The sequence below is a fragment of the Anomalospiza imberbis genome, chromosome 6, assembly GCF_031753505.1.
Source record: "Anomalospiza imberbis isolate Cuckoo-Finch-1a 21T00152 chromosome 6, ASM3175350v1, whole genome shotgun sequence".
Classification (NCBI taxonomy): Eukaryota; Metazoa; Chordata; class Aves; order Passeriformes; family Viduidae; genus Anomalospiza; species Anomalospiza imberbis.
This window is the reverse complement of record NC_089686.1, coordinates 23,504,922-23,529,794: the sequence shown is the minus strand read 5'-3', so window position 1 is coordinate 23,529,794 and position 24,873 is coordinate 23,504,922. Positions and strand designations below refer to the sequence as shown.

Below are 24,873 nucleotides of genomic sequence, written 5' to 3'. Positions count from 1 at the left end.
TGCTGAGGCACAGCTTCTGTAACTCCATGTTGAATGCCGGGGAAGGAAATTGCATACCATACCTAGGGAGCCCCAGTGGGATGGGAGAGAGGTCAAACGAAGAATTGGCTAATGCAGGCAAGACACAACCAAAGTCTGAGGTGGTAGGATTGTCTAATATGTCCCTGACAAGTGTACTGTGCAACCTCCCCACCCTCTAGGAGTGAAGCTGGCTGCTCAAGGTCAGCTCTCTGATACAGGCAGCTGCTGGGAAAGCCCTGGAGGGACCCTCAGCAGGGGCTCCTCCCTCCTCTGCTTGGCAGCTGCTTTTAAACTGAGGGTCTCATTCCTGGCTCCTGTCTGACCTACATGCCTGTAGCAGGCCGTGTACCTACTGATCTAGACCCCCACTCAGGGACTTGACTTCACAGCCAGAAATTGGAGCTGCCTCATCCCCATCAACTTGTCTGGTGATCTGGACCGAAAGCTGAGCCTGGCTACAGCCCACAACTGCTCTGCTTGCCTTGCTCAGGTACAGTGAGATGGGGCCAGGGCTGGGGGAAACCTGCTCTGATGACTCTTAACACAAGCTTCCTGTCCTTTAGAAAGTAGCTGGCCACCCCAGTGCCCTGGCAGTCTTCATTCACTTCCTCTGAACCATTTTCATCTTTGTGGAGATATGAGTTGCTTTTAAATAATGGCTGGGAATATGAATACCTTGCTGCTCTATCATGAGACAGTCTCAGAAATCCTGCCATCACAGTGGAGGTGCCCTTGGTTTGCTCAGGGAAGGCATGATTTTCAGCACCTGCAGCAGCCCCAGTTCTTTGGCTGGCCAAGACTCTAAACCAGGATTTCCAAAGTATGCAGGACATGGCCTTTGGGCAGTCCAAAACACTTGTGGCCATCCTGGACAGATACCACAAATTTCAGAGACAGTCCCTGCCCTTGATTCACCATGCACCTGGCACTGGACAGCCTTCTCCAGAGACCAGGAGGACAGGTTTCCCCTGGGGACAGGTTCCCCTTCATGGGAAGACTGGAGCCATTTAGCCTGATGAACTGCCCCAGAGGCCTGCAAAACAGAAAAGAGGAGCAATAGGGAGCTGTTTCTCCTTGGAGCAGAGGCAGAAGATGGACTTTTCATGCTGATCTGGATCTACAGTTCCAGCCCCAGTTTGGTATTCCTCTGAACAACTGGCCCCGTGAGCAGGCTGCAGGAGCCGTGCTGCGGGCTGTTGACAGCTATCGCAGGATGTGCGCTGGTGGAGCTCTTGCCTCGGGTTGAGCAAAACTGGGGAAGTCTTATGCTTTCTCTTAGTTCAATGTCTTCGGTTGGGGTAATGCTGGCCGGGATGAGGTGTGTGGTGTCTTGCCCACAGATGATAAAAGGCAAGTTAACAAGAAACGGTGTGATTCGGAAACCCTGCTTATGGGCATGGGTGTCTAGAGAGTCCAAGCAACTGTTTCACTTCCTCTGATGGCATGAAGCTGAATGCTTCTCCAATGTGCAAAGCTTCCAGCTCAATATTATTAAGGAACACTGCTCAGTTTTAATTCTTAGCTTACCTCCATGGGCCTTAATTTCTCTTCTGACCTCTTATTTATCTCAGAATGTGGGATGAGCAAGAAAGCCAGAGAGCCCGTGGTTTCCCTACACGTAAGTCTTGCGCATCTCTCTTCCAGGGCCGGTGCCCCACGCCGTGCGTGTTTATGAAAGCAGGGATGCCTCCATCCCTCCCTCCCTCCCTTCCTAACCCCACCTCCCCAGCACGGCTGGAGGCGAAGCGGGGCCGGGGCCTACGGGGCCGGGCCGGCCCTTCTTTGCGCAGGGGCGGGCGGCAGCCCCAGTCCGCTGGCGGGCACCGGCCCCAGCCCGCCGAGTAGCGGCCCCGCCGCCGCCGGTGCCGGCTTTTTGGCATCCCTAATCGCGGCTGGCCCCTGTGATTGGCTGCGCGGCTCTGACCCCGCTCGGGCTCCCGGCTGGGCGGATAAAAGGGGCCTGAGCCGGGGGCTCCCAGGCATTCCCGGAGCGGGCACCAGGGACCGCTGGCCGCAGCATGACGGGCAAAGCGGGCGCGGCGCTGGCCCCCAGCCTGCCCGGCAAGCCCAAGCCCGACGGCGCGGCCGCCGCCCCCGCCGCCCCGCCACTGCCTCCGCCGCCCCCCGCCGCTGGGGTCAAGTCCAACTCTGGGCCCACCCCTCCCCGCTGCACTGGCTTCGGCATCCAGGAGATCCTGGGCTTGAACAAGGAGCCGCCGTCGCACCCTCGGGCCGCCCTGGACTCTCTGCCCGCCGGGCACCTGCTGGCGGCCCGCTCCGTACTCAGTCCCGCCGGGGTGGGCGGCGTGGGCATGGGGCTGCTGGGGGCCAGCGGCATCCCCGGCTTTTACACCCAGCCCACCTTCCTAGAGGTGCTCTCCGACCCCCAGAGCGTCCACCTGCAGCCCCTGGCCCGGGCCCCCGGGCAGCTGGACAGCAGCCAGACGGCCAGCTCAGGTAGGCATGTCCCCGGCCCCCGGGGACCCGCTGCGCCCCACCAGCACCGTCGCCCGCACCCAGCAGCCGCCCGCACCCGGTGTCCCGGCGGGAGGCCACTTGCTCGGCGGTGGAAGGGAGATTTCGTTTCGATCCCGAGAATGAGGAGAAGCGCGGGCAGGACCATATTTTTCCCCGTCCGGGGCTGCGGCCGCGGTTTGATGGCGTGGCCCCGAGCGCCCGGCCTAGGGATGCGCAGAGCCCCGTCGGAGCGGCCCCCGCGACCCCGTGTTGCCGGATAATTAGGGGTCTTTCAGCATCCTTTTCCTAGACGGCAGCAGCCTCCCACAGCTCTGCCTACAGGCCCCGTTCCGCGGCCGCTTCGGGTCCCCCCAGAGCGGCAGGCAGCAGCGCCGGACCCTGGCTCCGGGGGCAATTCTCGGCCTCCCTCCGCCAGCGGCGCACGTCCCGGGCCATGCCCGTCGCCCCTGCCCGCAGCACGGCCCGCCGAGCAGCACGGGGCCGGGCCCGGGCAGGTGGCGCGGCGCCGCAGGCTGGAGTGGGACTGGAGCGCTCATCGAAATACGGGACCCCGATCCATCCTCCGGTTGCTCCTTCGGGCCAAAGGCGGCGGCGTCCTGCCCTTAACACCCCCGGGCCGTGGCAATCCTGGGGAGCCGGGGGCCGCGGATAGGCAGCAGTTTCTCCCGGGGCTTGTTTTTGCTGGTAGCTCCATAAACCTCAATTTCTCCCTCCCCGCTCCGGTGTTTCTGGGGCGCAGAAACAGTCCGGGATCCCCGGGCTGGGGCAGGCGGTCGCGGTTGCCCGGCCGCGGAGCGGGGGCTGCAGCTTTCCCGTTTTCCTACGGTTTGGTTGAGCTCGCCAAGCTCTGCGTTTTAGCAGCGAGGCAACAGCAGCCTCAGCAAACGACTCTGGTGGAGAGAGACGAGAGCTAGAGCCCGGTCCCGGCCCGGAGCCTTCTCTGGCTGGGGCGTATCGCCCCGAGCTGCCCGCACCGGCTGGGGAGCGGCGCTGGTGCCGCGCTGGAGGGAGCAGCCGGCGTCGGGCCCCGTCCGCCGTGCGATCGCAACGAAATCTTCGGCCAGAGCCGGCGGAGGGAGCGGAGCCGGTGGGCCTGGCCCTACCCGGGAGAACTCTGGTGGGGAGCGAACACCAGCCCACAGCCGCTGCCTGTCTTTCCGCAGATTCCGAGGATGTCTCCTCCAGCGACAGAAAAATGTCCAAATCCTCCCTAAATCAGAGCAAGAAACGAAAGAAGAGGCGGCACAGGTAAGACAGCGGCGGCCACTCCGCCCGCTCCCGTCGCTTCAGTCCCCAGGGAACCGGCCACCGGCGAGCCCTGCCGCCCCGGCGGGGACGGCCCGCTCCGGCCTGGAGCAAAATATTCTTCTCTGCACCGGCCGCCGGAGCGCCCCGGCGCCCCTGCGGCTTCTCCAGTGGGTCATTCCCTTTATTCTTTCTCCCTGTCCAAAATAAATCGAATATGGGGACGTGCCTATAGGGAGTGGGGGATTCGACCACAGGTGTAATTTTATTTAATTTTTTCTGGCTGCGGATCCAAGTATCCCGAGTCGCAATCCTGTGCAGCCCATGAGCTGCGGTGGAATGCGGATCATCGGTGTTTGGAAGGGAAAATCATCAACCTGTCAGAAATAATAAAAGCCGTTTTCAGCTCCACATACAGCAATCTTAATACTGGCTGTCAGGAAGACAGAATTCCTATAAATAATTTAAATATTTTATTACGTAAAAATAAATATTTTGCCAATAGATTAAATAGTTGGGAATCAGAGACAGCCTGCAAAGAAGCTGAAGAAGGCTGGGAAACTGTTTAAGGAAACGAAGATCCACTTTGAGATTTGGTTTCCAACACGCACGGTCAGGGTAATAGACTTTGCCTGACTTCTCCCACAGTTAAAATGGAGTTGGTTTGTTTGCGCTTTATAAACAGAAACGAAAAATCCCGTGCTGGCTTCTGGCATTGCTGTGGCCAGAGCGCCAGGACAAAGGGAGGCCAAACACCGTCCACTGAGGGTGATTTAGGAATAATTAAATCAATCCTGCCACGATGCAGGAAAGGTGGATTAAAAGACGCTCCAGTGAAAGCTTAGCAGGATGCGGGGTGGAAGGAGACCGACTGTCTCAGGAGACATCCTGCTATGTGTGCAACAGGAGGCTCGGTCTGGAGGGCTGCTTTCAAAAGCCGGACTCCCTCCCCAGGCAAATGTTCCCAGTTTAGGTGCTCTGGAGTAAGTACGAGTTCATTTTCTTTGCACCCCAGACGGGGCTGGGTGATAACACAGCTGAGACTGGTATACGGGTCCCGATCTGGATGAGAGATAGGAAACGAAATTCAGATTTGTTTTGTTTTCAGTCCTAGATAGAAACAGACCCGCAACATTTGTCTGTAGTTGAATATTCTGTTGTAAATAGTTAAGACCTCTAATTGTACCAAGGAAGGGGTGGAAGATGACTGACCAATAGCCTGCAAATAGCTGCAGGACAGAAACACCAAAGGGGCAGTGGATTGTGAATTGCAAAAGGGACGGGGACTACCCGGGCACGAGCTAAAAAGGGAAAACTTCAGCTGAATGTCAGCAAAACCCTCACGCCGATGAGCCTGGACAGGCTTCCGCGCTCTTGTGGGAGGAAGATGGAGGGGAATGCTTGAAATCTAAACTGGATGAAAATGGAAATAATTTTTCCTGTGGTCGCAGAGAGAGAAAATACATGATTCAATGTGCCTCTGCTGTCCCTAGAGTTCACAGATTTGTCAGAGTTGAAGAAAAACTGTTTGAAAAGAGAATGGATTTAAGAGTGAATTTAAAGAAGGGTCTGATTGCAGGCAGATCCTTTGCATTTGCATCCTGCTTTTGTTAGTATTATTATCGATCTGGTGGAATCCTTTCATTTTGTATAGCAGAGGATATTTCTGATATTTTCCATTTATGCTCTCTGGAACTTTAAGGCTTTTCTGAAATTTGTGTGTATTTTAGAAAAAGACTCTATTTCCTCTTTCCTTCTAGGAGATACATGGTTTTTATATTGATGGTAAATTTACACATTTACTTTGCACAAGGGCTGCAATTCGTTGTTGGGTTGAGGATTGTTTTGTTTTGGTTTGGTTTTTTTGGTTGAGTTTTTTGTTTGATTTGGCTTTTTGGGGTTTTTTTGGTTGGTTGGTTTTGGTTTGGTTTTTGTTTCGTTGGGGGTTTTTGTTTGTTGTTTTGTTGGTTTTTTTTTTTTTTTTTTTTTTTTTTTTTTTTTTTTTTTGCCATTGCAGTATTTTTAACTTTTATCAAAAATTGTGCTTTCTGTACTGGAGGAGTTGAAGGGTGGGAGTTTTAACCCTCAGGGAGTGGAAGTGATCTGAGAATTCTCATCCATCTGCTAGGGAAAGGGCTTTCATCTGTCTCTGCTTTCCAGCTGCTGATTTTTCAATTTGGTTGTCCCAAACTGAGAAGTGGCTGTGTGGAGGCAGGATGGGCTGCTGCCTGCCCAGGGAGGTCCAGGAGGATTTCTAAAGGATAATGGGGTAATGCAAACTGGCAGGGAGCAGCTAACAAGATACTGGAGTGGAAGCAGACAGGGTAAAGGTAGAGGAAGGGAGCTGGTCCTGACTCTCGGGGAAGAACTGGTGAAAAGTGGTAGGTTAGGGTGGAGAAAACATGTGGAGAATTCGTCCAAAGACTGAGACTAAAGGTGAAGGATTATTTGCTCATGGAGATGGAGAAGGCTAAGGGCCAGCAGCTGGGAAAGGGCTCAGCACCTCTCCAGATGGGGTGCTGAGGAGATGCTGCTTCATCTCAGTGTGATGATCCTCAAAGAGACGGCAGAGTGTAAGATCAGCTGCCATCACTGTGCGGGTGCTTGCTGCTGGGGGGGCACTGTCTCCAGAGGCAAGTCCCTGAAAGGGAAGGTGATTTGTAACTGTTCAAAATGCTGTCTTCTGGCATTTTCTGGTTCTCCTTTCACCCTGGCACTTGACCTTTTGTGCACAGAAACACAGGAGGTGGGGAAAAGCTATGTATTAGCTGGTTACCCAGGTTTCACTGTTTTCAGTGTCCATTTCTCTGACTCTTCATCATCTTTGCTGCTTCTTGTGTTTTGATCAAAGAGTTTTACTCCCCTCAGGACAATCTTCACATCCTATCAGCTGGAGGAGCTGGAAAAAGCCTTCAATGAGGCCCACTATCCTGACGTATATGCTAGAGAGATGTTGGCCATGAAAACAGAGTTGCCAGAAGACAGGATACAGGTAATCATTCCTCTTGGACCCCCTTATTGTGCTGCTCTCAGCCATGTTCATCCCTCTATGAAGAAAAGGTAGAGGCATGGGAAGGCTGACATTTTTCTGAATAAATTTCCCCAGGCTGTCCACTCTCCTGCTTTCGATGGCAGACAGATCAGATATTCTTGGCAGATTTGTATTTGGCGTTTGTATGTCAACATGTGCTGTGCGTGGTGTGTGGTACCAGCGATTTGGGGGGTGTGTAACAGAGGGGGTCTTAAATCACAGAGGGACAACAGGCATGCAAAATAAGATGACAGTGTTTCAAGGTCTGGTAAAAGCAAGAAGAGAGCCTGCCAGAGACCATGTCTGGGTAGGCATTGCTGAAGGGAAAGAGCTCATCTCTGCTCCTTTGGCCACAGAAGGATGCACTGGGATGGTGTGGGCAGCTAGGAGAGGTGTGGGTAGGATGCAGTGTGGGAATGATGGGTGAGTCCCAGCGAGATGTTTGCACCATGACTGCACTTTGACTGTATTTGCCTCCGCAAGTGATGTTTCCCTGAAAGTTTCTGGGGATAATTTTTTGAGTTTTTTTTTTTTTTTTAAATCTGTTAAATTTTATTAAGTTAACAGCTTTCAACATTAAGGTTTTAGCTGCATGTCAGTCCTGTTGTGCTACTGTGAGGAGGTAGTACAACAGGGTGTGGAATATCACTGCTGTGTGGTAAATCCTCCAGCAGGAAGGAGCAGCTTGAGCTGCAGCGCTGGGCCAGGCTGGGCCAGGACCAGCCTTTGGCATGCATTACAGCCAGAAAGCTGGAGAGGACTTAACAACTGCTGTTTACAGTGTGGGAGGCACACTGGACAGAGTTAACATGATGTTCAAAAGGATGAGCTCCAGCAGCTTCTTTTGCCCCACTTAACCGCATCAGGTTTCTACACGAGGCACAGGATTGTAATGGCCAAGCCTTGAGCAGGAGGAGTTCTGGTCTGGCTGGAAGTTAACCTGTCCTGGTTCTCCTCACAGTGGCAGTGGCTGGCCTCTGTGACTGGTGCATTGTAGTTTCTACTAGAGACGTTGTCCTGTGTGCCATGTGGTGTTGGGAGTGTCCTGGTTTCCCTGTTTCTTCCTTGTGTTCATCCCTCATGCATGCCCAGCATACACCAAGCTGTGTCTTGAGCTTCTGCTCTTTCTTTGCTGAAGCGATGGCCCAGGAGGCTGCTCCCTTGTGGGTTTGGAATATAGCTCAGAGGGCATTTAGCAGGATAACACTGATGCTGGAAGCTGCTGATGTATGATCCTGTGAAAGGACAGGAAGATCCTCCAAAACAAAAGTGTAGCCTTTTTTCCCTCTGTCCTGAGCTCCCCTCACCACCCTTATTCTTGTTCGCAATCCAAAATGACATTTTTATAAAAGCAACTCATGTTTCTTATCCCATTGATGTGGTAGGACTCCTGCTGATCTAACAGCTTGTAGATAACCTGTGTGCTAACAGGATTTCCACCAGTCTTCAGAAATAATAGCACACCATCTCAAATCCTACCTGATGCATTAGGATTTTGCTCTGAGAAACAAGCCCTGATGCTTTGCCTTTAGAAGAGTGAAGTGGATGAATGGTCACTTCTCCACTTGTGATCCTGTAGGACATCAGGTCAAGAGAGGAGAGACTGTTGGGAGTTTATTGTTGTTCACAGCCACAATTTGGTGCTGGGCCGGAAAGAAGATCCTTTGATTTCCCATAAAGGACCTTTTCAAGGAAGAGGTTCATCTAGTGGCACAGTGTATGTTGAATTCCAGAGGCCCCATTTCTCTGGCCAGAGCTGAGAGCATTCACTCTGTGTGGAGTGAGATGTGGCAGACAGTGTAGAGCTGACACAGCTTGTAAGGCTTCAGCACCTGGAACACCCTTCTAGTGTTGTGTTAACTGATTTGGAAGTGAAATAGCAGGTAAAGTATCTTAGCTTCACTGACTGCTCTGCCCTGTCATTCTGCAGCTGGCTAATGAACAACTGCCTACTCTTCCTGTATTGCAGCTTTTAAACCTAGGAGGGCTCCTTACTGTGACCCCTCTGCTCTCGAGATCAGGTTAGACTCGGACAGCAGAAGCACCCCAATGTATGGCTGTTCTGAACATCAGGTGTAACTAATGGCATGTGCATTCCAGAAAAAAGTGTTTGTGAATAACAGCTTTGCTGATCATGAAAGAGGAAATAATGAGAAACAACAAAATTTCACCTTGCCAGGGTGAGCATCAGGCTCACAGAGGAGTCCTGAGCACCACAGTACTTTCCAATAGGTCAGCAATCAATTGTCCCTTACCATGCTTTCTATGAAATCTCCTTGTGCATATTTTTTGTGTGTGACAAGCCATGGCAAGGTGATTCCCAACTTTGATCATACTTCTTGATATTTTACCTCATATTCCTTTTCAACTTTGGGCCTATTTGTTACAAGCCTAATTCTTTCCCCCTGGTTATAAAGTTCATGCTCTTTAAATAAATATAAGATATTTCTTCTCCTGGCTGTCACTTTTAATTTTCATCATTGCTTAAGTAAGTTGCAAAGATCTTTCCTTAAATCATCTTTCATAAATCACATGCTCATCTCTTAATCCTGTGGTTGTTCTTATATGAAGCCCATCCTGTCTGTCAGCCTTCCTGGAGATAAGGGAGCACATGCCTACAGCCGCATGCTGGGTGTGTTCACACCAGTTCAGCTGGACTTGTGGTCCTTTGCAGAAATAGTCTTGGATTAGCACTTGCTTGCTTCCTTATTTATTTCTATTTATCTAATTCAGTCACTTCAAACTTCTTTTAGACAGATTTTATTTTTATGCTCAGAATTTTCCCTTCAGTGGATTTTCCCTTCATATGGAATCTTGTTAACTTTGGCTAACAAGCATAATGACAGCCCTACCAGCTCTGACAGTGGCAAGAGGTGGATGCTACACAGGGCAGCTATCTAGTGATACTGAGTACTTTGTCAGACTCCTGGGATTTTGAATACATATAAATGTCTTAATATTCCATGGCAAGAAGTTCTGCAGCAGAACTGCCTGAGTGCAGTAGATCTTGCTTTGAATTTCTTAGCATCATTTAATGCCCCTTGGAAGAGACAGCTTACAATGAATCTTTACTCCCATCTTCATAATATTTATAATTTCACATCATCGCATTTTTTTCCTTGCATGAGTTTCCAGCTGCCTGAGGGAGCTCTATAGTTTTGCATTTTCATTGTAGCTTTTGGTTCCTCTCATCTTTCAGCAATGCTTTCTTCCTCCTGTAGGTCATTAATGAAAGTGTTTTCTGATATTGTTGTCAGCATCACATGTTGTGGACTTATACAGCATTTCATGTGGTTTCCCACTGGATCCTCACCAAAGACTGATATCTACCCCTTATTTTCATTCATGGAATTATTTCTCAGGAGGTATTAGTCAAAGAGAAAGTAAATCACCTATGAAATTTGATGTGAAAGTGAAATTCAAAGAGGGCAATTGAAAGAGTGATATATAGGAACTGTTTGCGGATAAAGCCTTCATCAGAACACTACAAATAGCCATCAGAGACCAAGAAAGTTACTGGTTTAAGAGAACATTGAATACAGGAAAAAAAATTTCAAACTCTCCATTTAAAGAGGATATGAATGTGTATTTTTTTTTCCAAAGCAGACACACACTGTGTGTGTGTCTTACTCCCACACTGAGCTAGCTGCTCCTGGAAGGAAAATGAGCATCCTCCCATTGGGCAGCATGGGAAAATATTTTTTTTCATAGTGAGATACTATGCACAAGTCAGATCAGATGTCATTGTGGCCATTTTGCAGGATACTTGAAAAAGACCACATTAATAAATGTATTTGAATTAATATTCATAGGAGTTGAAGTGCCAGTATTGGAATAAACTCAGACTGTTCTTTAATATCCAAGAGAGGTAAGTAGATTCCTGTGGGAAAGTATATCCTTTTTAAACATTATGAAGTATTAAAAATATCCTGAGGCTGACAAATACTGCAACATCTGACTTAAATTGCTGTTTCTCATAACAAATATCTTAAGTGTAATGTGTAGATTTTAGATTAGTTATCCCTATTGAATTTATTAATATGTAACTGTTCCAAACTTTAAACAGAGTAGTTACAATAAAAAAGTTCAGTAACAGTTTGCTTTGGGGATTATTGAAATAATTGTATATGTTTGTCCTTAAAGTATGTCTCCTACTGATCAAACAAATTGATTAATCAGTATTTCAAAAAAATAAGATCCTGACTGCTATTGTAGGGACATTAGAGTCACCTTTTAAGGGAAGTAATCAATTTTAAAAGGTAATAAAACTGCTAAAATTGTCAGTACTTGTTGTTAAAAGATTGCATGGTAATTATTGGATGACAATTTTTGGGACAAATAAAATTGCTCACATAAGCAAAAGGAATTCCAAGAAGAGGCTGGTGCTGCATGTGGAGTGGGGATTGTCTATGCATCCAGCAAGCTTTGTCTGGCAGCTAAGAGGCCAATTTTGGCTAAAAACAAAACAAGGTCAATTAAATCTCTTCTTGAAAAAGTATTTGTTTAGCTATCAGATTAACACATTTCAGTATCCCTGTGAAGCCTTTTAGGAGTTGAACAGGGATGGAAGAATCCGGAGGAGTAATCACTTAGAGGGAAGCAAGTACCAAGAGTATTTTGCAAGGACAGAGGCTTACCTTCCTTCAGTTTTGCAAAAAGGTTCTCTGTTTAGAGATGAACATAATTTGACAAGGCCTGAGGAACCTGTACTGCACCGAGTGTGAGCTCAGGTGAACCCCAGAGTCCCCTCAAGAAACATGATAGAAAGCATGAAGGAAAAATTAGTTTTATGCAGCTTTAGCAGCCCTGGCTTCTCCCTCTCCTGCCAGATTTTCCTGCTTGTTGCAGAGTGCTGAGGTGTAGTCTGAATCCCATGGTGTAAGTATGGAGTGCTGTGATTGCTCCATGCAGTTGGTGACCTTTCCTGAATGTGTGCCTGGAATGGCTGCCAAAGCATTACTTAGTGCTGCAGGAAGTGGTGTTTGTGGATTTTCTAAGCCTATCACTATCACTCTAAGAAGTGAGGACCTGTCTGCTTTTGTAAACATTTTGGGTGACTCACACACATAGAACAGAGAAAAGCCAGCATGAGGCACACTGCCAGCGAGTTCTGACCAGTATCTTTATACAGCACATTCACAGGGACCACGTAGCTGGAAGGAAATTGCAACAGTGGTTAGGGTTGTTGAAGGTAGATTACCAAGGTGAAGGACAAGCCAGAAGTGTTGCTGTTGTGTGAGCCAACCATTTCAAAACATCTATGTTTTAAGAGCCCTGCAAGCAGTTAATCATGAAATAAGAGTTGAGCAGCTAATGCTGGCTACCTTTGGCAATAATTTGTGAGCACTGGGCAAGCCATGACTCCGTGATACCAGATAAGTGTCGTAAACTTCCCCTATGATTCCAGAAATGTAGAAAGTATACAAGTGAGAATAATAAAACTAATCAAACTTAGTGGCTTACTGAGAATATTATTATGAGTTTCTCTTATGGCATATGGTACATCTCTGCCTCCATGTCTTTAATTGGTATGTTAGGAGTTCATCCACTTTTCTGCCTCTTCAATAACATGCTTGTTTAGTTGATCTAAATTCATATTAATTTCCATTTTTCAATTAAGAGTTGTTTAATTTGGCCCTTTCTCTAATGGATTGTTTTCATTACCCTTTATCTATGGCCTGTTTTCAGCCCATGTGCTAGAACTTCGTTTACAAGTTAATTACCAGAGCTGCAAACAGAGGGGCTGGGTGATGGGCAAGAGCAGGGGCCCAGGCAAGCCTTTCCAAGGGATTCTTGTCTGAAAAGTCTTACACCACATGCTTTTGGACACAGAAAGAAAATGTGGTAGAAGAAAAGAAGGAAAATGGAGGGCTGGGAATGACACTTCAGCTTAACGAAGTGGGGGCTCTCCTGCTTTTTGCTAGACCATGCAGATTGCCTGCTTGTCATGTGGGATTTTACCCTGCTACAGCTGGGGCTGTTAGGTGCAGTTTTAAAAGGTCTTTCTGGTGGAGAGGTGAAGGTATAGAGTTATGAATTTGTTTTTACCCAGGTACTGCTTTATCCCTCTGTGTTCAGTCCTTGAGTTACTTTAGCCACTGATCCATTTTCTAAATGAGACAGAAAAACAAATAAAACCAAACTTGCCTCTTTTTGCCTTCTTCTCTGTTCTTGCAAGCTGTTTATGGCTGTCCCAGGATAAGGGACTGGGAATTTGATGAGCTTCTCCAAAGAACTGGGAGGGAAACAAGGCCCTTTACAGTAACTCTGCTTGTTCTCTCCATTGTTTGGAGACACTATCAGCAAGGATCTGACACCTTCAAGCATTGGGTTAGAACTGGGTCACAAGAATTGAGTCCCCTGTGAGAGGAAAGACAGGTGGGCAACAAAATATGCTGAAGCCCATTTCTGAGGAGTGCCTTGGTAAAGGCTTTCCCCATCATGTCCAAGAGAATCAGGAATGGCTCTGCAGGCATGATGCCAGGCTGGGACAACTCTTCCCTGCATTCACCCCCTCATTTTTTTAACAACAGTAGTTTAAGGCTAACACTTCTCTGAGTTAGCTTAGGCTTGCAGTTCCTTGATCATTTTAGCTCTTCTGGAAATACTATCCCAAATCCCTGTGCTGGGAACACTTGTATTCACTTCTTCACTTAATGTTGAACTTTCTTTTCTCTCTTCTGATACCACTGCAGTTTTTCACATCTGAGTTTTTAAAATAATTGGTCATCCCAGCAATTTCAGTAGTTAATTCCTCTCCAGCCTTATGATGCCTGGCAGAGGGAGCCACTGATGGTTGCGTTCATGTATTCCTTTAATGACTCTTTATTACAAAGTTTTCCTCCTTTCCTGACTTTGAATAGAGATTTTTCTAACAGTTCAATAACACAGGCACTTTAGACACTCAGTTAATTTACTCTCCCCTTTATTTCTTAATGGATCTATTTCTCTCTATAGTGTTTTTCTTTTACCCTGATAGATCTCAACATGTTCTTCTGATTCTTCTCTGGAAGCACAAACCTGCTTTCCTTTTCATTGCCCTTCTCTGTGGGTGTTCTGTGAGCCAGGTTTTGCCCAGGCACTGTAGAGCAGTCCAATCCTCAGCAGACATACCAAGAACCTCAATCTCCACGTGTATGAGGCCAACAGGTCCATCTGTGTAGCAGAAAAGAGGAACTGAGCTCTGAAACAAACTGAGTCTACAGTATATTACAACAAATATGACTTCCAGAGGGTGCTTTATTGAAGGCTGTGAAAAAGCATTAGGTGCTCTTCTGTCTACCCTGAGCATTACTGTCCTGGGAGCAGCAGTGAGAGGTGTGCAGTTTAGGACCTGCCTGGTGTGAGAAGCACATTTGCTCCCTACTTTCTCTCTCAGCAGGTACCTGGTAGGCTCCCAAATGTCTAAGCAAAGCCACATAGTTATTAGAACTTTCAGCTGCAGCTTTCTTTTCAAAATTGTAGCAGGGGAATGCAAGCCAAGTGTTGCTTGTAGCTGGTCTCCTTTCTGTGAGTTATATAAATACTCATGTCACGCATGTTGCACATTCATAAACATTGGGGTTATGTCCCTTCCCTGGTCTAGAAGTAACCTAGTGACTGACTTGTGCCTGGCTGTTGTAGCTGACCTGCTGCAATGTGGATAAGCAGCAGCACCTTGCCAGGCTGGGTTAGCTCATACCTGTGTTCTTCAGGCAGGCCAGCACAGACAGGCTGCCCACCCATGCCTCTGGGAAGCTCTGGTTCACCTGCAGCTTCGGGATCCACATGGCAGCATACTTTCTCACCGTGCTACCCTTTCCTTTCTAAAGACACTGCTTGGCTCATCCAGAGGGAGGGCTGAACTGTGAGTGTCATTGAGAAAAAAAATTCTTGGAAGGATCTAGCCATCCCATCCTTGTGAGCATACATGATGAATAGCTGTGCCAAACACTGCTCATAGTCAGATGTGCCAGTGATGTCCTTTCCAAGACAACTTGCTTTATATCTATCACATCTTTCTGATATCTCTGGGTCCCTTCACAGTATTCCAACTCAGAGAGCCCCATCATTGTCACAACAACAACAACTGCCTTTTGTTATTTCACTGGATCAACTTCTTCAGCTTATATGATGACCATGACTGAGATCAAGGCTCAGTGTCTAAGTGACAGCTAAGGGGTGACAGCTGGGACTGTGCTGGTGAGCTCAGATGTGCTGTCCTGGTGTGAGCAGCATTCCCGGCCAGCCTGCATGTCACCAGTTCTGCAGGTCACACCATCAGCTGTGCTGTGCCCGAGCTGATGGTGTCAGCTGCAGGCGTCAGCAGCACAGCAGCAGCAGCCAGGGCCCAGAGCATCAGTTTTCTGCAGCTGGAAGATGTCATGTGAAAACCCCTGGAGTTGTGAATTACCTGAGCGAGGTTAAGGGTACACAGAGCTGAGGAACAAGTAGAGCTAGGAGCAGACACGTGGTAGGAGTAGAGTGCTGAAGGCCCACCCAAGCTGGTGTATGGAAACTGTTTACATCTTACAGCATTTTATAAAATTTCATGTTTGTGTAGATATCTTCCAGCTAATGTTTCAATGCTTCAAGTGTTCAGTGCATTGGTAAGCATGTGCTGTACTCCTTGGGGACTTTGCAGACTGTCCCCATGCATGTAAGGCTTGAGCCTTATCTCAGGGAGCAGTGGGCACCAGTAGTACTGCAGACACCATCTCTTGCTGGTGCACAGCCTCTGGTGCCTTTGTGTTTTTCTGGAGAAGGTCAAAGAGCACCTTTGCCCTTTGTTCAGTGTCTCCTGATGAAGGGCAGGGCACCAGGGAGCTGATGCTGGCATGCAGGGGCAGTCCCAGAGCACAGGCAGTGCTCCACAGCCTCAGAAGAATGCTGGCATCACATGGTCTGATTTCAGAGCCCATTGAAAGGCACCGTGAAGGGGATGTGACATTTCTCCTCTGACTGTCCTGACTCACCTTCTCTAGCATGAAAGTGATAATGTGGTGTGTCCCTGCATGATTACAGAGTGCATTACTTATGGATGTTTATGAAGATCTATGCTAAGGTTTCCTCTGTGCTAGAGGACCAGCAGAGCAGTGTTAGTGGGGGAAAAGAAGGCAAAATGAAATAATTCAGGCAGGATAGCAGCTTGGTTAATGGAGTCAGTTACTGTGATCCCCTAAAGGATGGATGTGCACTATCACCGTTTGTGACAATGACAGATGTCTCCCTGGGTTTCTGTGGATTAGGATGATGACTGCACTCTTGTCAGCTTTCTTGTGACTATCATGCATCTATGACCCTGATGTTTTTCTTGTTTTTCACTCAGCATGTTAGGAAAAGAGGAATTTAGGTGTTGATCTGCCAGGTCCCAGCATATGGGAGCCTATTCTGCAGTGCCAGCTAAGCTACTGGTCAGCTGGAATCACAGTGTGGCCATGATGAAGTCAATGTCTCAGAGATGCATTTGCTGTGCAGATGTGATGCACAGACTGAGTGTGTGCTGAACCACTCATCTCCTTATACTGACCCTGCACATCGTGTGCACACTTGTTTTTCTTTGGGGAAGATGGAATCCCTGGAACAAATGAAACTCTTTGCTTTTGAAAGGTTACCGGAAGTGAAAAAACATCTTGCCACATGAGGCCAGGTGAAAACCCCAGATTTACCAAGGGAACACAGTTTAAGACATGTTTCCTGGTGAAGTTGGATTTTACAGCTTTGGTTGCATAAATCAGATAAATTGCAACAAACAATTATTCGTGGCCCATGTAGTGCTTTTAAGAGCAAGATTCAGAGACAGGACTAGCCTGCAGGACGGGTGGCATGGTAACATCATGTACATTTTTGCTGGGTTCCTATTAAGCTGGTATTCAATGAGTGCCCTGTTTTTCTTTTAGCTTAGAGGAGACCCAAGCATGATGCACCATCATGTGTTCACTCAAGAGGGATGAGCGCTGTCTCACAGCTCATCTTGTATCTCTGGTTGGACCTGTTAGCCAAGTGGGTTGGACACAACTCCAGCTTTTATCAGAAGGGCTCTTGCTATGTTGTGTACAGGAACAGCCCTTTCTAAAGTGAGTTCAGCAAGTTCTTTCCCAGTGTTTAGCAAGAAGAGGGATGATGAGTCCTTTAATCAGCCATGCAGCCCATGTGCAGCCTTTACTGCTCTCATTTAACTTCATAACCACTTTACACCTGCCATAGAAAGTGATGTCACCATAAACAGTACCAATAACTTTGACGTTACATTTGAAAAGACAGCAATAAATTGTTTCCAGGCTTACACAAGTGGTGCAGTCTCCACTGACAGTCAGGAAGCTTTTCTGTAGTGATTGCTAAAGTGGAGGGATTTGAGGAAGCCCCAGGGCACAGTCAGACCTCATGCTCTCATGGCAGTCAGTTATACAGCCCCAGTACTCATGGGTATGGGTGGGGACATGTTCCAAGCAAGATATGAAGCCATTCTTTGCAGTGTTCACATCTTCAGATTGAACCCAGCCAGGGCTACAGGTCCTGTCTGATATGAGGATGAGTACATCACTGTTTTATCAGAGGAGTTTTAATTTTGACCACTATCATTGTTAAGTCTTGGGTTGGAGAGGGAGGAGGTAGAAAGGGAGAGGTGTATTTGTCAGGAGAAACTGGGTACTGAGATAGCAACAGAGCCCCGGATATGGAGGGCAGCTGGAGATGTTGGCTCGACCCCCCAAAGTGCTTCAAGTGGGGAAGTGACAAAGAACATACACCTGCCTGTCCATGTGCTGGAGAGACGGTCTCGGCGTGACTCTGGAGGTCTTGGGATTTTGCCCCTTACTTTAGGTGCTGTTTTGCCAACAGCTGTGTGCAGCTGCTCCCTGCAGCCTGGCAAACGCATGCGCTGGAGTGTCCGTGTGTCCGTGTCCGTGTGTCCGCAGGTGCGGACGTGCATCTGCCTGTGGCCATCTAGTGGACACTCAGCTCGTGCTGCTCTGGGCTGGGACCGGCTTGTTCTCCATAAATCACGCTCCTTGAAATGCCCCTGTTGGAATGCTAAATCAAAGGCAGGATGAGACATTTGTTGAAGCAAAATTTCACAGTTATCAAGCCTGGAATTTTCCTTTAATAGATGAAGAATGCTTGGGCAGGGAATGTATATATTTTTCTATAGTAATAAGAAAAAAAATTCCAATATAAATTCTCCTGTCTTTTTACCCTAGCTTTTAAAGTAGCTGCCAAGAAAACTAGTGTTACCAGTGGAAAATTTTAGGTTGAAAAAAACCAGAAACAATACACAGGAATACCACAGATGTTCTAAAATATCCCTTCACTAATTCAGGTTTCTGAATTATGGCTAACCTCAGGGAGATTTCTCTCTTCAGCAGACAATGTTTCGGGCACTGATTTGGTAAACAAACTAATATGATGAATGTGGATAACAAGGATGTGTCAAGTCTTCTGTCCCCTTGCAAAATGAGAGATTTCTCCTCCAACAATTTGCTCTTCTGCATCATCAATAATCTGAAGAAGTATCTGTTGTCATTTGTGATTCAGAGGAGGAAACTGTTGAGATTATCCTTGCCAGTCTTGACTCCAAAATTCCCACTCCAAAAACTTTGCAACCCTATAGTCAAGTAGAGAGTGCCTGAACTTTTATTGCTTTGGGCAGTGGGCACTGGAGGTGAGTATTAGGTGATTATTAAAGATAGAAACATTCCCACTTTTTGCAATACTGCAAGACAAACCTGTCCACTTTTCTCTGTTGTCCATTTTTGGAGAATAGGCTTCCTGGAACAAGCTTACCAGATTTCACAAAGGGTGTTTGTATGAAAACAGAGGTGTGAAACTTTTTGGGGTGTAATACATTGGTCCAAAAGACATCTCTGCTCATCACATCATGACAGCTTTGCACAAACATGCGGCATGCTTCAGTCTAAAATTAATCAGAAGGTTTCACCACTGCCCATGAGATGTGGAAGCAGAAGCACGGTCTTTTCACCATACCCTGGGCTGTGCAACAGAGAACCAGATGAAAATAAGTGAGAAGGAAGGTGCAGGATACAGAGCAATGTCAGTAAAGCATTTCACAAAGCTGAGCCAATCCACAGGGTGGGAAGAGGCAAGAGGAAATGTGGACAAACCTAGACATTGTTTGAAGCAGAGCAAATCTTACAGAGTCACAGGAAGGCACAGAGTACATGTCTCCAAGCAAAGACAATAAGCAGCCAAAGAATACCAAAACCACAAGAGATGTGTAAGGTGAGTAAAGTGTAAGGGGGAAACCCTCTCCAGGAAAAGTGAGGTGCCAATAATAAATAACTGCCCATTTGGATGTTGTGACTGATGTACCAACACAGCTGAAAATACCTCTGAGTTACTAAAATCACTGTGTGAATCAAGGCATGTGAAAATTTTGGTAACACATCCATACATTTGAAGAAATCACTAAGATCTTCTCATAAATTAAAGCCCCACTGATGGAGCCATCTGAATGAGGACAAAGTCATGGAAACAGGACACAGGGGGCAAACCTGCTGATTTGAAAAGGCATAAGGGTTGCCAGTGCCATGCTGGAGCTCATCATTCAATGCTCCTCAGAATGAGCTTGTGACAGAGATGCTTGACTGGGATCTGATCCCAGCAATACACAGTATTGAGCACCATTGGTTTCACTTCATTTCACGCCTCAGATGAAGATATGGTTCCTAGTATTAAAGCTAGATGTCAGTCTTCCTGACTTCTGTTCTGCTAAACATTCTGGGATTTCAAACTTTCATTTTTCCTAAGCAAAACCAAGAGGAAATTCCCATCAAATGACAAAAATTGGTTTTGGAAATCTCAGAATGATCTTACTGAGATGTTGATGCAATTTTGATTTTCTCATTTGGCTTTAAAGCATAGATTTTGCATGTCTTAGGCAGCTGAGATTAATATATGGCATTCAGAAGAAAGCTATAGATAATTTTGATTACACTTCCACTGGCTGGACACAGTTTTTCCTGTGTGATTGAATCAGCATTTTTTGATTGAAGATTTTCTACTAGCTCTAGTCAAAATGGGCTGCCAGCTGGCAAAGCTTCTGCTGCCTCCAGTATTTGCTGCCATGGGAAAGGGGATGCTCCGGGGTAGCAGGTTTAGTGGCAGTGGGCGGTGCTGGGGCAGGCTGAGACCCAGCCAGGGAAAAGGAAGAGGAGCATGAGGCAGGCAGGAATATGATAGTGGCATCAGGGTAGGAGCGAAGAGAAAGGGCAAGTGGTAAAAGCATCAGTAAAGAGGCGCCTGCAGCTCTGCACCCTGTGCTCTGGGAATGGGAGGATTGCATGACCTGGAGTGAGACCCTCTGCCAGCATCCTCCTGACTGCACAGCCAAGCAAACCCATGTTTCACACAGGCATGGAGGAGAGGGTGAAAAGAGGCAGCTCTGCATTCCTGAGGGTCTTTGCTTAGGCCCTGGAGGATTTGCAACCCTCCGTGGTCCAGGGGTTACAGATCTCGGCAGTGTGGAAGTGTAAATTACACTGTTTATCATGCAGAGGAGGTGAGGTGTGGTGAAGCAGCCTCCTTCCTCTGCCTGGTAAAATCCTCTCTGACATGCACAGAGTGTCTTCTACTGGGAGAAGCTGGGATCACAGCCAGTGGGACCACCACCCCACCCATTCGACAGATCTGTCTTGGGGAGCAGGCTGGCTGGGCTCCTGGAATGGCCAACAGTGGCTGTCATCAGTGCTAGTAACACAGCTCTGTCCGGCCATAAGATTTCAGTGCTGGGCAGTTCTCCTCTGCACAGGTAGAAGAGATGATGTTACCTTGCCACCTGGGACCAGGACATCAATCTGTGGCATCAGTCTTATGGTCCCCATGGCAGAGCTGGGGGACTGGCACAGTCCCCCAGTGCTCCCCACTGCAGCTTGAGCTCCCCCACAGCTACGAGAACTGGGACAAGAGAGGGTTAAGCTGTCAGCTCTGTAATGTTAAACAGGTGTCAAAGGCACCTCCATATATCTGCAGATTGAAATCAAATTCTTTGCAGTATAAAAAGATAAATTACCCAGGCGATTCCCGCCTCATCCCACTCATCAGGCCAGCGCCAGACGGCAAGCAATTTTTTTTTTTAATGTGCTAACGACCTAATCAAGCAATCAAGTCGGAGAAGATTGCGGAGTGACCCCGAGCATCCATCTGCCAGCGAGACCCCGACATTCATTTCCATTCTGCCTTGTACTTTCCGGGAAAGGGAGGGAAAAAAATAGAAAAGAAAAAAAATCCCAAACAAATTAACACCCAATTTTCTGTGAGTCTAATTAGTTAAATGAGGAGGTGTTTGGGGTGTCCACGGGGAGGGAGGGACTGCCTCTCGGAGAGGGGCCTGGTAACTCCATGGCATTAATTAGCGCAGGTCAATGGCATGGTTCCCTGGGGACCAGCTGCTTTAATTTCCCGTGATATTTCAGTGCCTGAGGCCCATCGATTCAAACTGAAATTAACTTATTTTTCAATCAGGCCTGGGCTGCCCCTGGGGCTGACTCTTCCTTTGCCTCCTTCTGAATAGACCTCAAGCAATTTTTCATCTAAAGCTGATGCCTCTGCTGGGGGGGAGAAGGGAGGGGAGCCGGGGAGGGAGGAGGGTGAGGGAAACAAGAGGAATGGAAATCGGAGAGAGAGCACTAATAGATTTCTGTATCACCCCCCTGCCATTGCTGACTGCCTCTCTGCTCACTGCCCCCCAGGTCACAGCTCAGAGATTATTCTGCCAATTTTCCGAGAAGATGAGGGGTTTTTCAAACTGGGAATTCAGGGCAAAGAGCACAGAGCAGCTTCCCCCTTTTTTCAAGCATCCGCCCTCATCCCAGCCCTCCCTGCAGGCACCACTGCCTGCAGCCCTGTACTGCTGCTCAGACACACAGTAAATAATGAAAGAAAATCCCAGGCACGAGAGCCAAAAGCCACTAGAAAAAAGACATTGCAATGGCAAATTAATTACATCCTGTGGAGAGGGATGGGATCTGCTTTCACACTTGGCCCTCTCCACTCCTGCAAGCGAGGGAGGGAGAGATACCCAATGTCAGTTGCATGGGGGAAGAGGTTGTATTGCCTTTGGGATAAGCATCCACCCATCAGCTTTCATCATGCTGCAGAAATGCATGCATGTTCCCATGTGGGAAGGGGCCTGGCTTGCCTTCTCCATGCACAAAAACCATGTTCTTCCTTGTTGCTCGCTCCAGGTTTGGTTCCAGAACCGCCGGGCCAAATGGCGGAAGAGGGAGAAGTGCTGGGGCAGGAGCAGTGTGATGGCTGAGTATGGGCTCTACGGTGCCATGGTGCGTCACTCCATCCCGCTGCCTGAATCCATCCTCAAGTCTGCCAAGGATGGCATCATGGAGTCCTGTGCCCCTTGGCTTCTGGGTAAGAGAGCAGCCAACTTCCTGGGGCATGGCAAAAGGGTAGAGACAGGGGGATGCAAGGAAGAAATCAGAGTCATGTTGAAGGGCAGCAGGGCAAGGTCCCCCCATCCTGCCACCCTCAATGCCTCCATCTGCCAACGACCCTTGTCAATAGGCTTTGACCACTCATCCCAAATTCCTGCTGGACCTTGGATCATGACCTGCAGAATCTGGCTGGGATACAAATTTGCCCACATGCTCAGGCTGGTGCTAACCTTCCCTTCCCATGGCTCAAGCATATTTCATGCCCAGCTCTGGAGCAGGGGCTCCAATCCTTGCCCAAGGCAGGAGGTCATCCTAGTCTCACTCATCCAGCCCTGTGATGCTGGATGGGTGCTAGGACTCCCAAATGCTCTGTCTTTGCCCAAGTTTAACTTGGTTTTCTGTGCAAACATGAAGGTAGCAGCTACCCTGTCACACTCCTGCTTTTTGCTTCTCTCTTTCTGATCTTCCAGGCTGGTTCTGCCCCAAAACTAGTATCTGGCATCTTGACAATGGGCTGTTCTGTCCTTCTGTCTGTGTGAAATGGAGAGAGGCAGAAGGGTGGTTGTGGTTTGATACAAAAATAGAAATATCCCTCCTAATGAGGGATCTCCCTCCCCAGCCTCGGTGAAGCTCAGGCAACTATGCTGCTGTCTGAGACCCTCATCTCCATGCAGAAACAAGTTAGCTTCAGGTTCACAGAGAGAAATGAAGGGGAGAATAATTATAGACCTTTGGGACCAGCCACAGTCCACAGATGCTGGGCTGCCCTTGTGCGGGGGCCAGAGCGAGTGGCTCGCCATGACTGCTGTGTGAAGCAAGGGTTTCTGCTTTTCCTTAATTCTGGCCTCTCTTTATCTTTGCTGTTTTCAGTTCAAGATGGCTTTCCCATGCCCAGGCGCTTTTCTAAACCCGAATACCAACAATTCTTTTTAGGGATGCACAAAAAATCTCTGGAGGCAGCGGCTGAGGCGGGGAGGAAGACAGAGGTGGAGCGCCAGGCCCTGCCCAAGCTTGACAAAGGTGACAAAGAAGAAAGGGGTCCTGATCCCAAAACCACCATTTCCCAGGAGGAACTGAGAGAAAACAGCATTGCTGCCCTCAGGGCCAAAGCTCAGGAGCACAGCACCAAAGTCCTGGGGACCATTGCCGGGGACACCCCAGCCCCAGGCAGGAAGCCGGAGACAGGGGAGGAGGCGGCAGTGGCAGAGGATGAGAGACAGACGGAGAAGTTGAACTCATCGCAGAAGGAGGAGAAGTTGATCTAGGGGGAACAGAGGTGGCAGAAGCCAGCCCCGACAGACACTGTGTCCTCTGGGGGCCATGTTCCCCCTTGGACTGCCAGATGCCCCTGGCCACCCCTGCCAGGGAGAGGGGCCCTGGTCTCTGTGTTTGGGGCTGCCTGGCAGGGGTGCCCACTGCCTGCTCCCCTTGAGCATACCCCTGCCCCTTGCTTCCTCACCCCCCACCCCTTCCTTTTGGGGGACCGGGAAGTGTCACATCATCACTGCCACCTATGACACTAAGGTTCTGGTCCCTTTAGCCTCACGACTGGCTCTGGGGCTTTCTCCTGCTGCAGCCCCAAACTCCATTTGCCGTCCTGAAGCAAACCTATTCCCTGCTGCCATGACTCTCCTTGGTGCACATCTCTGCCCAGTACTGCCCAGGCCCTTTCCCCTTGTGCCCTGTCCTACCGTGCCCCAGGCGGACACACCACCTTCTGGTGGCCATCACCTCTGCCTGTGGCCCAGGCTGCAGCAGGACAAGCCCATGGCAGTGCTTGCATGAAATGATGACCATCCATCTAGGGTGGTTTGCACCTTCCGCCCATCTCTCCCTGCTCAACACTAAGGTCTGCTGGGAAGGGACTGCAGCTTAAGAGTAGTTATGTTTTCCTTCTCTTTGGCAGGGAGAGGCAGGTTTAGCCTACAGGCACGACACCCTGGTCCCACCTGGTGCCCTGAGCTGACCCCAGCCCATTTCACTGGCTCCTGCAGGGCTGGGTCTGACTCTGCCCTAAACACCAAAATCCTACACCCCTGCAGAGGGGATGAATGGTGAATTTATTTATTGAATACATTATTCCAGGTGAGACAACACCATCCACCTAATGTATTTATTGAATTAAATTTGTCCAGAGCACCCTCTGAGTGTTAAAGGGAATGACAGCCATGCACATCCACCCTGATACACCCTGTAACATGTACATACATCCCATAGGAGCACGTGCAGACCCACACAGCCAAACTCACTCCATGGTACCATCACCTTCCCATCACAGTAAAGCACTATTCCCCCTCCGAAAGCCATAGGACAGTGACTTCCAGGTGACCCTTTCTGTCCTGCTTTCAGCTGTGAGCACCCTTTCCCCAGAGCTACTGTTTTTCTTCCATCAAAGGTTAAGCCCAGTCATCCAACCCCTGTTTGTCTTTGTCTCCCAATCGTTTGACGTGTTAGATGATAGCCCATGGAGTGTAAATAATGTATATACAGTGAGAAAATAATTCAGTATTGAGGTGTTTGAGATATGGACCTGTAACAACTTCTAGTCATCCAGCATCTGTGATTTATGTGCCATTTTCTGTAAAGATATGAAGAACAATAAAACTAAACAGGAATACTGTGTATGAGTCCACTCACCAATGTTCAAGGAGGGCGAGTTCACCCAAAGCTGAGAAGGAGTTGGATGTCATGCTGTAGCCAGAGACAGGTAAGAGA

The 24,873-nt window shown here is 48.4% G+C and overlaps 1 protein-coding gene across 1 annotated transcript; it reads left to right on the top strand.

Annotated features, from left to right (window-relative positions):
* The first annotated feature begins 1,497 nt into the window (after positions 1-1,497).
* On the top strand, positions 1,498-23,999 carry VSX2 (visual system homeobox 2). Its single transcript, XM_068192848.1, has 5 exons — positions 1,498-2,478; positions 3,663-3,747; positions 6,613-6,736; positions 21,955-22,135; positions 23,092-23,999. Exons 1-5 carry the CDS (start codon positions 2,040-2,042, stop codon positions 23,421-23,423), a joined length of 1,161 nt encoding a protein of 386 aa, XP_068048949.1. The 5' UTR covers positions 1,498-2,039; the 3' UTR covers positions 23,424-23,999.
* The last annotated feature ends 874 nt before the right edge of the window (positions 24,000-24,873 follow it).

Bases quoted from the DNA above. Each gene is read 5' to 3' on its own strand.
- VSX2 (XM_068192848.1), top strand. From the start codon at position 2,040: ATGACGGGCAAAGCGGGCGCGGCGCTGGCCCCCAGCCTGCCCGGCAAG. The intron at 2,479-3,662 runs GTAGGCATGTCC...GTCTTTCCGCAG, and splicing joins CAGCCAGACGGCCAGCTCAG to ATTCCGAGGATGTCTCCTCC. The intron at 3,748-6,612 runs GTAAGACAGCGG...TACTCCCCTCAG, and splicing joins CGAAAGAAGAGGCGGCACAG to GACAATCTTCACATCCTATC.